Raw genomic sequence first — 17,478 nt, forward strand, 5'->3', positions numbered from 1 at the left:
TGGCCTAAACCCTCGAAGGCTTATGGACCTGATGGGGTCCCTCCTATTGTTCTCAAAACTGTGCTTCTGTGCTTGCACCTTGCCTGGCCAAACTCTTCCAACTTTGTCTATCGACTTCTACCTTTCCTTCCTGCTGGAAGTTCGCCTACATTCAGCCTGTTCCTAAAAGGGTGACCGTTCTAACCCCTCAAACTACCGTCCTATAGCTTTAATCTCTTGCTTGTCTAAAGTTTTTGAATCTATCCTGAATAGGAAGATTCTCAAACATCTGTCACTTCACAATCTTCTGTCTGATCACCAGTATGGCTTCCGTCAAGGTCGCTCTACTGGTGATCTTCTGGCTTTCCTTACTGAGTCTTGGTCATCCTCTTTTAGAGATTTTGGTGAAACTTTTGCTGTTGCGTTAGACATATCAAAAGCTTTTGATAGAGTCTGGCATGAAGCTTTGATTTCAAAACTGCCCTCTTACGGCTTCTATCCTTCTCTTTGCAACTTTATCTCATGTTTCCTTTCCGACCGCTCTATTGCTGCTGTGGTACACGGCTACTGTTCTTCTCCTAAACCTATTAATAGTGGTGTTCCTCAGGGTTCTGTCCTGTCACCCACTCTCTTTCTATTATTCATTAATGACCTTCTTAACCAAACTTCTTGCCCTATCCACTCCTACGCTGATGATACCACCCTACATCTTTCCACGTTCTTTCAGAGACGTCCAACCCTTCAGGAAATTAACAGATCATGCGGGGACACCACGGAACGCCTGACTTCCGATCTTTCTAAAATTTCCGATTGGGGCAGAGAAAATCTAGTAGTTTTCAATGCCTCAAAACTCAATTCCTCCATCTATCAACTCGACACAACCTTCCAGACAACTATCCCCTCTTCTTCAATGACACTCAACTGTCTTCCTCTTCCACAATGAATATCCTCGGTCTGTCCTTTGCTCATAATCTTAACTGGAAACTTCACATCTCATCTCTTGCTAAAACAGCTTCTATGAAGTTAGGTGTTCTGAGGCGTCTCCGCCAGTTTTTCTCGCCCCTCCAACTGCTTACTCTGTATAAGGGCCTTATCCGTCCCTGTATGGAGTACTCTTCGCATGTTTGGGGGTCCAGTCACACAGCTTTGCTTGATAGGGTGGAATCGAAAGCTCTTCGTCTCATCAACTCCCCTCCTCTGACTAACTGTCTTCACTCTCTTTCTCACCGCCAGAAATGTTGCATCCCTTTCTATATCTTATCGCTATTTTCATGGTAACTGTTCTACTGATCTTGCTAACTGCATGCCTCCCCTCCTCCTGCGCCACGCTGCACAAGGCTTTCTTCTTCCTCTCATCTCTATTCTGTCCAACTCTCTAATGCAAGAGTTAACCAGTACGCTCAATCATTCATCCCTTTCACTGGTAAACTCTGGAACTCCCTCCCTGCATCTGTATTTCCAAATTCCTACAACTTGTCTTCTTTTAAGAGGGAGGTATCGAGGCATTTGCTCCCCTAATTCTGGCTGACGGTTTTGGCACTTTTTCTTCTCTTTGGAGAGCCAGTGCTCAAGTGGGCTTTTTTCTAACTTTCTTTTTTTTGCCCTTGGCTGGCCCTCTTCCCTACGTAAAAAAAAAAAAAAAAAAAAAAAAAAAAAAATCACTCCCCAAGACACGCACACCCTTACAAACCCAAAACTTACAAGGTGGAGGCCATATTCTGAGGTGAATGGAGAACTTGTATCCCATGACAGAAGGACAAAACCAGAGGGGATGCTCCTGCCCTTTTATGATGTTTACTGAGCCTCGGAATGTGGTGCACCTTCATACTATTTCTCACTGGATATGTCAGGTTATCCAGCGTGCACATGAGGATGTTTCTGAGGACATGCGTTTGGTTTGGGTGAAGGCACATGGTTAGAGCAGTGGCGATGAGTGCCTTGTTCAAGAAGATTTGGACTATTCCTGCCGTTTTTTGGGCAGGAACCTGAAAGAGTATGTCCACTTTTGCTTTTTTTTTTTTTTTATCTTAGAGATATTACTCATCGGTATTTAGATACCTTTACTCTGGGCCCTGTTGTGTCAGCTCTCAGGATAATTCAATAATTTTTCTTTTGGGTTCCTTATACATATGGTTCTATGTATTGTCCTCTGTAGGGTTCAGGGTCATTGAACCTTTCTCATAGTGAGAATTGTGATGCTCCTGTCACCCCTCTGGTTTTGTTCCTCTGTCATGGCCCCATGGAATGTGAGTGCTGCACCCACCTCAGGATATGGCCTCTGTCTTGTAAGTTTTGGGTTTGTAAGGGTGTGTGTCTTGGGGAGTGAAAGTTGTTTTTAGGGGTGAGGTAATCCTCCTTCCTAAACTTGGGATTCAGTTCTTAAGCAATAACTAATAATTATGGGTAGTAGTATATGTAATAATAAATAGGATTTTTAATGTAAACTCCATTTTTATCCACATACTTACCCATAATTATTAATCATAATACAGTTTTCCTTCCTCCCTCCCCTGTATGACCTTTTAGGCTAGAGGCAAATGAGAGAATCGGCCTGATGGCTGGTACCTGGGAGTAGAAAATGGGCTGGATGTCTTCTCAAAGAAACTGAGAAAGGGCACCTCGAGTTTCTTTTTCTTGAGCTCGAGTTTTCTTTTGTTTCTTTTTCTCAAGCTGTTAGACATGGTGTAAGTTTGCTGTGGGAATGGGGGTTTAAGCAATAATTAATAATTATGGGTAAGTATGCAGATAAAAATGGATTTTACATAAAAAAAATCCTAATCAGTGGTTTGTGCCTTTTTTCTTATGCAACCGATAATAAAGCAGTATAGAATAATTAAAACTTTCATTTAAGGGCAGTATTATCAGATGAGTTGTGGTTTTCTTCTAACACAAATACTAATAACACATGAAAGAACAATAAAAACTACCTCTTAAGGACACAATGTTATCAGCTGCTTTTGCTGATTGGTGACTTTCTTTCTTACACAATTGCTGGTAGTGTGTAATGCAACAATAATGTAATAATAACCTGTAGGACACATGCTACTTGAATCTCATAAGAAGCCAAATCTCAATGAGTTTTGTCCTTCTACCAGGAAACTCAAATTCCCAACAGGTTCTTGAGTGTGTTGTGAATAGAAAAGACAAGAAGAGTGGGGTGTAGAGAAAGGCAACGAGAGTGAGTATGCCTCTAAAGGTAACATTTATCACTGCTGTTACTTTTACTCACCTGCATTAATTTTTTCCTCGTTCATGAAAATAACAGCAAGTATGGCAATTAGGAGTCCCCGTCTGACTTTCTCATTCCTTGGTATCTGCTCAAACTTGATGATATTTTTCTGCATATTGTTCATCATGATGTAACTGTTGTTTTTTACTGAAACAATCTTGTAGCCAAAAAGCTGGTGAAAAAGCATTTATGCTATCATTAAAATACAATTTCTTACAATCAAACATTTGATGAAGATTATCATACTACCACTAAGATAGAATTTTCTGCAACCATACAGTTAGTGTAAGATACATACAATCATGAACAGACAATTTCTTGCAGCCAAATGTCCGGCAAGAGATTATTATACAATAATAAACATATGATTTTCTACAGGCAAAAACCTGGTGAAAGATTATCAATCACAAAAGATCTAACTTTTTGTAACAAAGTACTTGATGAATGATGATAATGATCTGAATACTTACGTGTTCCATCATTTCTTCTGCTTTATTCATCACAATCTTATAAGCTGATCTGCTTTTGAGGGAGACGATACTCTTCTTGATCTCACTACTCTTTAACGGAATCTGTAACGGGGACACACACATAACAATTAGGACCAATGGGAAGGAAAGGAGGAGTATTATAGTAACATATGTGCCACCAAAGACTAATACTACATGAAGGTTCCATGTACATAAAGAAATGCATAATGAAGTGCTAAATTGCTTGGAGAATATGTTAAGGAAGGACAGAAGAGTGCTACTTGTAGGGGAACTAAACTGCAAACATGTAAATTGGGATGTAATGGATGTAAACAGTCATGCTGGATGTTGGGGGGAAAAAGTGTTACAACTGGCAATGGTATATACATTGGACCAATGGGTGAAGAACTATACATGGCTTAGAGGGGGAGAAGAACCATCTATGCTGGATTTGGTATTCACAAAAAGAACCAGTCTTGTCCAACCATCAAATATCATAGCCCAATGGGAAAAAGTGATCATGTGGTTCTAGAAATTGATTTAGAGGATTAGGAAATTTTTCAAATGTAATACAGGACACAAACAAAAGAAAAATTCTGAAGGATTAAAAATCTTTGGTAGTAATAAAATTGCTTACACCACTAATGGGTGGAAGTTTAACAATGCTTCTCAAATATACTCTTCAAGTATGCCTACAGGCCCTATTAGGAAGAAGAAGAAAAAAAAAAAAATAAATAAATAAAAAAAAAAAAAAAAAAAAATAAAAAAGTGGGTGGGGGTTGGGGGGAAGAAATCCATGAAGGGCAAGACAGTCCAAGAGAAGTATGAAATCCTCCTAGACAACCATAATGAAGGAGTAAAGAGATATGTTTACAAATACAGAGTAAAAGAGAGCAAACACACGTGGTATAATGCTATCTGTGCAAAATCTGATTTTTTTTTTTATGTAGAAGGGAACCAGCCAATGGCAACAATATATATATATATATATATATATATATATATATATATATATATATATATATATATATATATATATATATATATATATATATATATATATATATATATATATATATATATATATATATATATATATATATATATATATATATATATATATATATATATATATATATATTTTTTTTTTACATTACAAGGGCACTGGCCAAGGGAAAACAAAGTGTTGGAAAAAAAAATCCGCTGGTTGCCAGGCCCTGTTAAGAGGAAAGTAGAAAGAGAAAAACAAAAATCTAAAAGGAGGGTCCAGTTAACGTAAGAGGTGTCTTGACATTCCTCTTTTGAAAGAGTTTAAGTCATAGGCAGGTGGAAATACAGACACAGGTAGAGAGTTCCAGAGTTTACCAGTGTAGGGAATGAAGGAGTGAAGATACTGGTTAACTCTTGCATTAGGAAGATGGACAGAATAGGGATGAGAAGAAGTAGAGAGTCTTGTGCAGCGAGGCCGCAGGAGGGGGGAAGGCATGCAGTTAGCAAGTTCAGAAGAGCAGACAGCATGAAAACAGCGGTAGAAGACAGATAAAGATGCAACATTGCGGCGGTGACTTAAAGAATCAAGACAGTCAGTTAGAGGAGAAGAGTTGATAAGACGAAAAGCTTTAGATTCCACCTTGTTTAGTAAAGCTGTGTGTGGATCCCCAGACATGAGAGCCATACTCCATACACGGGCGGATAAGGCCCTTGTACAGAGCAAGCAGCTGGGAGGGAGAGAAAAATGGACGAAGACACCATAGGACACCTAACTTCTTGGAAGCTGATTTAGCAAGAGTAGAGATGTGAAATTTCCAGTTTAGATTTTTAGTGAAGGATAGACCGAGTGTGTTTAATGTAGAGGAGAGGGGAAGTTGAGTGTTATTGAAGAAGAGAGGATAGTTGTCTGGAAGGTTATGTCGAGTAGATAGTTGTAGAAATTGAGTTTTGAGGCATTGAACAAAACCAGGTTTTCTCTGCCCCAATCAGAAACAAGTGAAAGATCAGAAGTTAGGCGTCCTATAGCATCTCGCCTTGAGTCATTTAATTGTTGTTGGGTTGGGCGTCTGTTGAACGCTGTTGAATAATGCAGGGTGGTATCATCAGCATAGGAGTGGATAGGGCATTGAGTCAGATTTAGGAGATCATTGATGAATAATAGAAAGAGAGTGGGTGATAGGACAGAACCCTGTGGAACACCACTGTTGATAGTTTTAGGGAAGAACAGTGACCGTCTACTACAGCAGCAATAGAACGATCGGAAAGGAAACTGGAGATGAAGGTACAGAGAGAAGGATAGAATCCGTAGGAGGGTAGTTTAGAAATTAAAGATTTGTGCCAGACTCTATCGAAGGCTTTCGATATGTCAAGGCCGACAGCAAAGGTTTCACCGAAGTCCCTAAAGAGGATGACCAAGATTCAGTTAGGAAAGTAAGAAGATCACCAGTAGATCTGCCTTTACGGAAACCATACTGGCAATCAGAGAGAAGGTTGTGAGCTGATAGATGCCTCATTATCTTCCTATTAAGGATAGACTCAAAGGCTTTAGAAAGGCAGGAAATCAAAGCTATAGGGCGGTAGTTAGAAGGATTGGAGTGGTCACCTTTTTAGGGACAGGTTGAATGTGAGCAAACTTCCAGCAAGAAGGATAAATAGAAGTAGAGACACAGATGAAAGAGTTTGACCAGGCAGTGAGCGAGTTCGGAAGCACAGTTTTGAGAACAACAGGAGGGACTCCATCCGGACCGTAAGCCTTCCGAGAATCAAGGCCAGAGAGGGCCAGGAAAACGTCTTTATAAAGAATTTTAATTTTAGGGATGAAGTAGTCAGAGGGTGGAGGAGTAGGAGGAATATGCCCAGAATCATCCAAAGTTGAGTTGGTAGCAAAGGTTTGAGCGAAGAGTTCAGCTTTAGAAAAGAAGAGACAGCTGTAGAGCCATCTGGATGAAGTAAAGGAGGAAAGACGAAGAAGTAAAGTTGTTAGAGATATTATTGGCTAGATGCCAGAAATCTCGAGAGGAGTTAGAATTGGAAAGACTTTGACATTTTCTATTGATGAAAGAGTTTTTAGTAAGTTGGAGAATAGATTTGGCATGATTACGGGCAGAAATATATAGGGCATGAGTTTCAGCAGTTGGATGGCTACGGAACCGTTTGTGAGCCGCCTCTCTATCATTGACAGCACGAGAACAAGCAGAGTTAAACCAAGGCTTTTTAGCTTTAGGGTTAGAGAAAGTATGAGGAATGTATAGCTCCATGCCAGAGATAATCACCTCTGTTATGCGCTCGGCACAAAGAGAAGGATCTCTGACATGAAAACAATAATCATCCCAAGGAAATCAGAATAGTACTGCCTTAGTTCCTCCCACTTAGCAGAGTTAAAATGCCAGAAGCACCTCCGCTTAGGCGGGTCCTGAGGCTGCACTGGAGTGATAGAACTGGTAACGGAAATTAGATTGTGGTCGGAGGAGCCCAACGGAGAGGAAAGTTTAACAGAGTAAGCAGAAGGGTTGGAGGTTAGGAAAAGATCAAGAATGTTGGGCGTGTCTCCAAGGCGGTCAGGAATACGGGTAGGGAACTTCACTAGCTGCTCTAGGTCATGAAGGATAGCAAAGTTGAAGGTTTGTTCACCAGGTTGGTCAGTGAAAGAAGATGAAAGCCAAAGCTGGTGGTGAACATTGAAATCCCTAAAATGGAGATCTCAGCAAAAGGAAAGTGAGATAAGATGTGCTCCACCTTGGAAGTCAAATAGTCAAAGAATTTTACATAGTCAGAGGAATTAGGTATATGTATATATAGGTATTATATGTATATATATATATATATATATATATATATATATATATATATATATATATATATATATATATATATATATATATACATATAATAAAAAAGGCCAACCTCAGTGTTGGTTCCTTTAAAAATAGTAAGAAATTACTCAGCACGGGTGTGGAGTCAGATTTTCAAAAGTCCAACTCCGACTCCGACTCCAGTAAATTCAAATGTTGTGACTCTGACTCTGACTCCAGGAAATTTGAAGGATGCGTCTCCGACTCCAACTCTGACTCTGAATCCGTTTTTTTTTTCTCTCGCTGATGAGGCCTTCTTGGCATCTGCTGAAGAGCGTTGTCAGCCTAGCTCAGCAAGGGGGAGAATGAAGACGCGTACGCGACGCGTATAATACAGGATCACACGATGTACTAGTACCACACTCATTTTACCATCGTTGGATATCACTTAGCAATTAACCTCTATGATAAATATACACATTAGCTCATGCAAAACACCATAAAATATGGCAAAAGGGGATACCCATATTATCTGCTGTCTGGGTGGTTGTTGCAACATGTACTGCCCTCCTTCCTTAGGGTATATCATCAACAAAATACAAAATAAAATGCATGAAAAAATATTACGAATACCAATATTCCCGCAGACTGCTTGATTGGACACATCCTCCACAGTCAATTTCTCCCAATTTGTAGGAATCTCCATGAAGTGGAATCTTTACTCGAAAATTTATCACGTAAAGGAGTCGGAGTCGCTCATATTTTTACCGACTCCGACTCCGATTCTGACTCCAATTCCAACTCCAACTCCGACTCTGACTCCAATTCCGACTCCGAGTAGCCGACTCCTCGACTCCAACTCCGACTTCGACTCCACACCCCTGGAAATTAGCCAAAATCAAGTAACAAATGTCTTGAAACCTCCCTCTTAAAAGAAGTCAGAAGCAGGTAAGGAGTTCCTGAGTTTACTAGAGATAGGTATGAATGATTGAGAGTACTGGTTAACTCTTGCATTAGAGAGTTGGACAGAATAGGGATGAGAGGAAGAGAAAAGTCTCGTGCAGCGAGGCCGCATGAGGAGGGGAGGCATGCAGTTAGCAAGATCAGTAAATCAGTTAGTATGAAAATAGTGATAAAAGATAGAAAGAGATGCAACATTTCAATGGTGAGAAAGAGGCTAAAGACAGTCAGTCAGAGGAGAGGAGTTGATGAGAAGATGAGACAAAAAGCTTTTGATTCCACCCTATCTAATAAAAAAACATATGAAAAGCACTCCATACAAGGATGGATAAGGCCCTTGTACAGAGTTGCCAGTTGGAAGGCAAGAAAAACTGGTGGAGATGCCTCAAAACAGCTAACTTCATAGAAGCTGTTTTAGCAAGATATGAGATATGAAGTTTCCAGAGTGTATATTTATACAGTGGAGACTCAATGCTCGAACTTAATTTGTTCTAAATCGCTGTTCAAGTATAAAAAGTTTGACTATCGATACCTATAAATCGGGCAATTCATTCTATTCTAATCTTAACAAAATCTCAAATTTATAAAAATTTCAATGTATTTTTTTTCACAATTTTGATTTGTACATAATGTAAGTAAAGGTTGGTGATGGATAACTTAGAAAAGAAGGGGAAAAGGGTGGGAAGGAGGAGGGAGGTCATCAGAGGACCAGTCACCATCCATGAAAACGTCTTTGTAACTTTTCTCCTGGTGTAATTCCTGTAAATCCACAAGTGGAGGACTGTGGCTCACTAACACTTGCACTCTCACCAGATTCCTTATTTTCATCACTAATAAGTGGCTGGACTAAGGACATGCAACGTCATCCGGTATACCAGATTACCAGTATTACCAGTAATACAGTATTAGAACAGGACAGAAATGGCTGTGAAAAGGATGAGGACAGGGCTTTGTATTTGACCAAATGTGTGGCTGTCTGATTACCAGATACTTTCATCATTAATAAGCCTTTAGTGTTAATACAAGTTTATAAATGAAAAACTACAGACAGAATGCACAAGAATGTTACTCTAACGAACGCAGCAGCAAGGGAGGAAGGGGAGGAGGTTGGGCTTCCTCACTCAGGGCAACGGTTTCCTAGCGGGTGGGCTTTGAGATAGGAGGTACCCTAAAAAGTATCCCCTTTAGCCCATACAGCCACATGTGTGGGTGTTCGACTATCAGGTATCTTTTTGAGTATTAATTCAAATTTTTGCGTTTGAGTATTGAAAAGTTCGACTACTTAGACTTTAGACGCTCAAGTATTGAGTCTCCCCTGTGTGTGTGTATTTACCTAGTCATATTGTACAGGGTTCGAGTGGGGCTCATAGTGTCCTGTCTCCATATCTCTATTTATCTAGTTTTTCTTTAAAGTTATGCACACAATGTGCTGTGACAATTCCATTATCCAATGCATTCCATTTTTCCACCATTGTGTTGAAAACTGTATTTTCCAATATCCTTCACACACTGCCTCATCTTGATCTTCTTTTCATGTCCTCTTGTCCTTCCATCTTCTTCTGTCAACAGCACCAGGTCTTCTTTGTCTACCTTTTCAATATCATTTACTATTTTTTACATTGTTATTAGGTTCCCACATTCTCTTCTATCTTGTAAGGTTGGTAGTCCCATTTCCTTCAGTCGTTCTTCATATGTGAGGTCCTTTAATTCCGGCACCATCTTTGTAGTAATCTCCTGTATCCTTTCCAATTTTCTTATATCCTTTTTTGAGCTCGGAGGCCATACCACTGCTGCATATTCCAGCCTTGGGCGTATCATGCTTGTGATGATTTTTTTCATCATATCTTTATCCATGTAATGAAATGCCACTCTTATATTAGTCAACATCTTATAATGATATTCCAAATATCTTGCTTATGTGTTTATCAGGGCCAAGATTTTCTTGTATGTTCACTCCAAGATCTTTTTCCTCTTTAGTATTCATTATTTGCTCCTCTCCCATCAAATAGTTCCATACTGGTCTTCTCTTACTCTTTCCTAGTTCCATTATGTGGCATTTCTTGGTATCAAACTCCAATTTCCACTTCTTGCTCCATTCATAGATCTTGTTTAAATCTTCCTGCAACAGCAGACAGTTCTCTCTGGTTTTGGTGACTCTTAGTAACTTTTGCATCATCAACAAATAAATTTATATAACTGTTTATCCCAATGTGAATGTCGTTTACATAAACTTGAAACATAATGGGGGCTAACACTGACCCTTGTGGCACTCTGCTAGTTACTTTACCCCAGGATGAGTATGTATCTCTGATCACAGTTCTCACTTCCCTATCCTTCAAATAATCTCTTGTCCATTCGAGCAAGGTTCCACGCAGTCCTATGTACTCTAGTTTCCAAACTAGAGTACATGCAAGACTTTATCAAAAGCCTTTTTAATGCCCAGGTGTGTGTGTGTGTGTGTGTGTGTGTGTGTGTGTGTGTGTGTGTGTGTGTGTGTGTGTGTGTGTATTTACCTAGTTGTAATTTTACAGGGCCTGGGTATCATACTCGTGTGGCCCCGTCTCCATATCTACAAACATCCAACTTTCCTTTAAAACTATGCACACTCCTTGCTGACACCACCTCCTCACTCAAACTATTCCACACCTCCACACATCTTTGTGGGAATTATATTTCTTCACATCCTTCAAGCATATTCCCTTGGCTACCTTTTTACTATGCGATCTCATAGTTCTATTTAAATTTTCCCCTCTCAACATCATTTGCTCATTATCCACTTCATCCAGACCGTTCAACAGTTTATAAACCTGTATTAAATCTCCACTTTCTCTTCTTTGTTCCAATGTAAGTAAATTAATTTCTTTTAATCCCTCCTCATAGATCATTTCTGCCAATTCCGGAACCATTTTTGTTGCCATTCTCTGTGGAGTAGGCAGTAGTCACCTGCCGCCCGGTGGAATACTCCAGGAGAGGTACTTACGGGGATGTAGGCAGTGCTGCAGACTGAGTGATTCCCCGTGTCCTCTCTTCCCGGTTCCCTTTGTGGTCTCATTTATACAATTGAGCAGCTGCAGCCTGCCCTCTAAAGACAACTTCTACTACTTCCTACACTACACTACAACACCTTACACTTTTACACTCTCTTCAAATCAAAATTTAATAATGGGTTCACCACGCCCTGCCTCGAGTCCCCTCTGGGAGGGACCATAAATGTCCCCAGGTCGGACTGCCCCTCTGCTGTCGACCTTGGGTGTCTTGACACTTCATCTAATACTTTCACTATCAATTTCTGCAACATTCGTGGCCTTCGTTCTAATTTTCAATCTGTGGAACACCACCTCTCCTCTACTAAACCTCATCTTCTCTTCCTAACGAAACACAGTTGTCTGTGACTACTGACAGCAGCCCCTTTTCTGTTCCTCCTACTTGCTCTATCCTCATTTTCAATCCAAAGCTGGATGTTGCGCATACGTGCGTAACGACACCACTTGCTCTCGTGCCCACAATCTTGAATCTTCAGAATTTTCTACCATCTGGCTAAGACTTCAATGTCACTCTCTAACTAAATTCATCTGTGCTGTATACCTCTCACCTAATTCCTCTGACTATGTAAAATTCTTTGACTATTTGACTTCCAAGGTGGAGCACATCTTATCTCACTTTCCTTTTGCTGAGATCTCCATTTTAGGGATTTCAATGTTCACCACCAGCTTTGGCTTTCATCTTCTTTCACTGACCAACCTGGTGAACAAACCTTCAACTTTGCTATCCTTCATGACCTAGAGCAGCTAGTGAAGTTCCCTACCCGTATTCCTGACCGCCTTGGAGACACGCCCAACATTCTTGATCTTTTCCTAACCTCCAACCCTTCTGCTTACTCTGTTAAACTTTCCTCTCCGTTGGGCTCCTCCGACCACAATCTAATTTCCGTTACCAGTTCTATCACTCCAGTGCAGCCTCAGGACCCGCCTAAGCGGAGGTGCTTCTGGCATTTTAACTCTGCTAAGTGGGAGGAACTAAGGCAGTACTATTCTGATTTCCTTGGGATGATTATTGTTTTCATGTCAGAGATCCTTCTCTTTGTGCCGAGCGCATAACAGAGGTGATTATCTCTGGCATGGAGCTATACATTCCTCATACTTTCTCTAACCCTAAAGCTAAAAGCCTTGGTTTAACTCTGCTTGTTCTCGTGCTGTCAATGATAGAGAGGCGGCTCACAAACGGTTCCGTAGCCATCCAACTGCTGAAACTCATGCCCTATATATTTCTGCCTGTAATCATGCCAAATCTATTCTCCAACTTACTAAAAACTCTTTCATCAATAGAAAATGTCAAAGTCTTTCCAATTCTAACTCCTCTCGAGATTTCTGGCATCTAGCCAATAATATCTCTAACAACTTTACTTCTTCGTCTTTCCTCCTTTACTTCATCCAGATGGCTCTACAGCTGTCTCTTCTTTTTCTAAAGCTGAACTCTTCGCTCAAACCTTTGCTACCAACTCAACTTTGGATGATTCTGGGCATATTCCTCCTACTCCTCCACCCTCTGACTACTTCATCCCTAAAATTAAAATTCTTTATAAAGACGTTTTCCTGGCCCTCTCTGGCCTTGATTCTCGGAAGGCTTACGGTCCGGATGGAGTCCCTCCTGTTGTTCTCAAAACTGTGCTTCCGAACTCGCTCACTGCCTGGTCAAACTCTTTCATCTGTGTCTCTCTACTTCTATTTATCCTTCTTGCTGGAAGTTTGCTCACATTCAACCTGTCCCTAAAAAGGTGACCACTCCAATCCTTCTAACTACCGCCCTATAGCTTTGATTTCCTGCCTTTCTAAAGCCTTTGAGTCTATCCTTAATAGGAAGATAATGAGGCATCTATCAGCTCACAACCTTCTCTCTGATTGCCAGTATGGTTTCCGTAAAGGCAGATCTACTGGTGATCTTCTTACTTTCCTAACTGAATCTTGGTCATCCTCTTTTAGGGACTTCGGTGAAACCTTTGCTGTCGGCCTTGACATATCGAAAGCCTTCGATAGAGTCTGGCACAAATCTTTAATTTCTAAACTACCCTCCTACGGATTCTATCCTTCTCTCTGTACCTTCATCTCCAGTTTCCTTTCCGATCGTTCTATTGCTGCTGTAGTAGACGGTCACTGTTCTTCCCTAAAACTATCAACAGTGGTGTTCCACAGGGTTCTGTCCTATCACCCACTCTCTTTCTATTATTCATCAATGATCTCCTAAATCTGACTCAATGCCCTATCCACTCCTATGCTGATGATACCACCTGCATTATTCAACAGCGTTCAACAGACGCCCAACCCAACAACAATTAAATGACTCAAGGCGAGATGCTATAGGACGCCTAACTTCTGATCTTTCACTTGTTTCTGATTGGGGCAGAGAAAACCTGGTTTTGTTCAATGCCTCAAAACTCAATTTCTACAACTATCTACTCGACATAACCTTCCAGACAACTATCCTCTCTTCTTCAATAACACTCAACTTCCCTCTCCTCTACATTAAACACACTCGGTCTATCCTTCACTAAAAATCTAAACTGGAAATTTCACATCTCTACTCTTGCTAAATCAGCTTCCAAGAAGTTAGGTGTCCTATGGCGTCTTCGTCCATTTTCTCTCCTCCCAGCTGCTTGCTCTGTACAAGGGCCTTATCCGCCCGTGTATGGAGTATGGCTCTCATGTCTGGGGATCCACACACAGCTTTACTAAACAAGGTGGAATCTAAAGCTTTTCGTCTTATCAACTCTTCTCCTCTAACTGACTGTCTTGATTCTTTAAGTCACCGCCGCAATGTTGCATCTTTATCTGTCTTCTACCGCTGTTTTCATGCTGTCTGCTCTTCTGAACTTGCTAACTGCATGCCTTCCCCCCTCCTGCGGCCTCGCTGCACAAGACTCTCTACTTCTTCTCATCCCTATTCTGTCCATCTTCCTAATGCAAGAGTTAACCAGTATCTTCACTCCTTCATTCCCTACACTGGTAAACTCTGGAACTCTCTACCTGTGTCTGTATTTCCACCTGCCTATGACTTAAACTCTTTCAAAAGAGGAGTGTCAAGACACCTCTTACGTTAACTGGACCCTCCTTTTAGATTTTTTTTGTTTTTTCTCTTTCTACTTTCTTCTTAACAGGGCCTGGCAACCAGCGGGATTTTTTTTTTCCAACACTTTGTTTGCCCTTAGCCAGTGCCCTTGTAATGTAATCTCTCCAACTTCCTTATATGCTTCTTTTTACCCAGCATATTCCAATCTTGGTCTAATTACCGTAATAATAAATTTCTTCATCATATCTTTATCCATATAATGAAAGGCTAATCCAATATTTCTAATCAAATTATATGTTTCTCCAAACATCTTGTCAATATGAGCCTCAAACTGCCCATGGTCTTGTATTATCACTCCCAAATCCTTTTCCTTTTCCACCTTTTTCAACACTACTCCTTCACCCATCTTATATGACCCTCTTGGCTGTCTTCCACTCTTCCCCATCTCCATCACATGACTTTTGCTCAGATTAAATTTCATCTCCCACCTCTTGCTCCACTCCCAAATCCTATCCAGATCTACACAACTACACAACTTCGCATCATCCGCAAACAAATTAACATAACTGTTTACTCCCTCTGGCATATCATTAATATAGACAAGGAAAAGTATTGGTGCCAGCACTGAACCTTGTGGGACTCCACTCTCCACCACCAACCAGTCTGACTTTGCATCCCTTATTACCGTTCTCATCTCCCTCCATCTCAAGTAGTTTTCCATCCACTTTAACACTTTTCCCTTCAGTCCTCCATAAATCTCTAATTTCCATAGCAGTCTCGTGTGCGGTACCTTGTCAAAAGCTTTTTTTAAATCCAAATATACACAGTCCATCCATCCTCTCTCTCTTGTATTTTGTCAACCACTCTTGAATAAAAGCTCAGTAGATTTGTTACACATGACCTCCCTTTCCTAAAGCCAAATTGATGATCCGATAATAACTTATGATCCTCCAGGAACCGTATCCAATATTTCTTTATCACCCTCTCACAAATCTTACCGACCACACTTGTTAAAGACACAGGTCTATAGTTAAGAGGCTCTTCCTTACTGCCTCCCTTATAAATGGGCACCACTTCAGCTCTTTTCCACTCTACCGGTACTTCCCTGTTTCTAATGAGCACCTTATAATATCATATAATGGATCAATCAATTCTTCTCTACATTCCTTCAATAATTTTCCTGAAACTTCATCTGGTCCCATCGCTTTATCATCTTTAAGTTCCTCCAACATTTTATATAACTCCTTTTAGGTATCTTAATGTCATCCATGTGCACATTTCCTTTCTACATTCTGAGGCTTTACAAACATTGTTTCTTTAGTAAATACTTGTTGAAACCTATTATTTAGCAATTCCGCTATATTCTTAGGGTCATCTACTATCCCTTGCTCTCCTTTTAATCTTTCAATGGACTCTCTCTTTTAAGTTTACCATTTATGAACCTGTAAAACAATTTTGGATGTTCCTTACTCTTGTCTACAATATCTTTTCAAATTTTCTTTCTTCCTCCTCCTTACCCTCACATACTCATTTCTCGCCACTCTATAATTCTCCTTATTTAGTATATTCCTGCTCTTTTCCATCTTTTCCAAGCCACATCTCTCTTTTCTTTAGCCTTAACACAAGTTGCATTAAACCAATCCTTTCTTCCTTCCTCTCTCGGTTTATACTTTGGTACAAATTTCATAACTCCTTCTTTATAATATTTCATAAAAATCTCATATTTTTTTGCACTTCTCTGATTTGTAACATCTCCCAATCTAATGTTCTGAAATAATTTTTCAAACTTTCTGTGTCCATCTTTCTATAATTCAATCTACCACTCCTGTATGTCTCATCTTTCCTTCACTGTGTTGTTGCTATCTGCATTTCCATAACCACATGATCACTCTTCCCAATGGACATTTGTATTGTATATCTCCACATAGGTACACTTCTCTTGTTAACACCAAATCCAGTCTAGCCGGTTCATCATCTCCTCTATATCTAGTATTTTCTTTCACCCTCTGTTCCATCATATTTTCCATCATTAGATTAAGAAATCTCTCTCCCATGCTTCCTCTCCAACACCACTTACTAGATTTTCCCAATCCACCTCCTTACAATTAAAATCTCCTACTAGTATCACCTTTCTTTTTCCAGTTAATACACTTTCCAAACTCTGTAAAGTATCCTTGATCATATTGTCATATTCCCTTAATGTCCAAGAATTTGTTTTAGGAGGTACATAGGTCACCATGATTATTAATTCTTTTCCATCACTTTTTAACCTTATGCTTATCACTTCTGCGTTGTTCTTCCCATACCAAACCTTATCTACATTTATCTCCTTCTTTGTCATAATCATAACTCCTCCTCCACCTCTCTATCCTTTCTCCATATATCATATTTATTATCCAAATTTACCTTTGTTTTTTCATGTAATTTTGTCTCAGTCAAACACACTATATCAGGCTTCTCCACCATCATATAGTCTTGCAATTCCAATCTACTTGACAGTATCCCATCTATATTAGTATACATTACGGTCCACCCACTGCTCCCTCTAGGGGTTCCTCCGCATTCCTTCTCTCCACATACCACTTTCTGACTCTCTCTCCTATAACTCTCCAAAAAAACTTTTCTTTTCCTCTTCAGACCGTTCATCATTTTTCCTTCTCGCCTCTTCCAACAATTCCTTATATCTTCTCCTCTCTTCCTCATTTCTATTTTTTCTTACATACACCTCTTTACAACCTTCTACCTCTCTTAATTTCGATGTTCTATATAAGATGTCCTCCGCAGATTGTTGTGACTTCAGTACTACTTTAATCGGTCTCCTTACTCCCTCCTTATACAGACCCAGTCTATGGATCTCTTCCACTTCTTCTTGTAGGTCTTTTTTTTTCATCATCATTTAGATTTTTGAACAGATCTCTTACTGTTTTTAATTCTTCCTTAATTCTCTTAGGCTTATATGTTATATTTTGTTCTTTCATCCCAAATATTAACACAC

At 39.9% G+C, this 17,478-nt stretch overlaps 1 protein-coding gene across 6 annotated transcripts in view; it reads right to left on the reverse strand.

Moving 5' to 3' along the window:
* LOC123508599 (melanoma-associated antigen B10-like) overlaps nt 1-17,478 on the reverse strand; it is a 55,234-nt gene that overhangs the window by 15,302 nt on the left and 22,454 nt on the right. For all 6 annotated transcript variants that reach the window (XM_045262384.1, XM_045262385.1, XM_045262386.1 and 3 more), the window contains 2 exons: nt 3,679-3,780; nt 3,209-3,380 (listed from right to left, as the gene is read on the reverse strand). In XM_045262384.1, the coding sequence (XP_045118319.1) occupies nt 3,209-3,380; nt 3,679-3,780 (274 nt within the window). The remainder of the gene's footprint in view (nt 1-3,208; nt 3,381-3,678; nt 3,781-17,478) is intronic.

This window comes from Portunus trituberculatus, chromosome 25 (assembly GCF_017591435.1).
Source record: "Portunus trituberculatus isolate SZX2019 chromosome 25, ASM1759143v1, whole genome shotgun sequence".
NCBI classification, from domain to species: Eukaryota; Metazoa; Arthropoda; class Malacostraca; order Decapoda; family Portunidae; genus Portunus; species Portunus trituberculatus.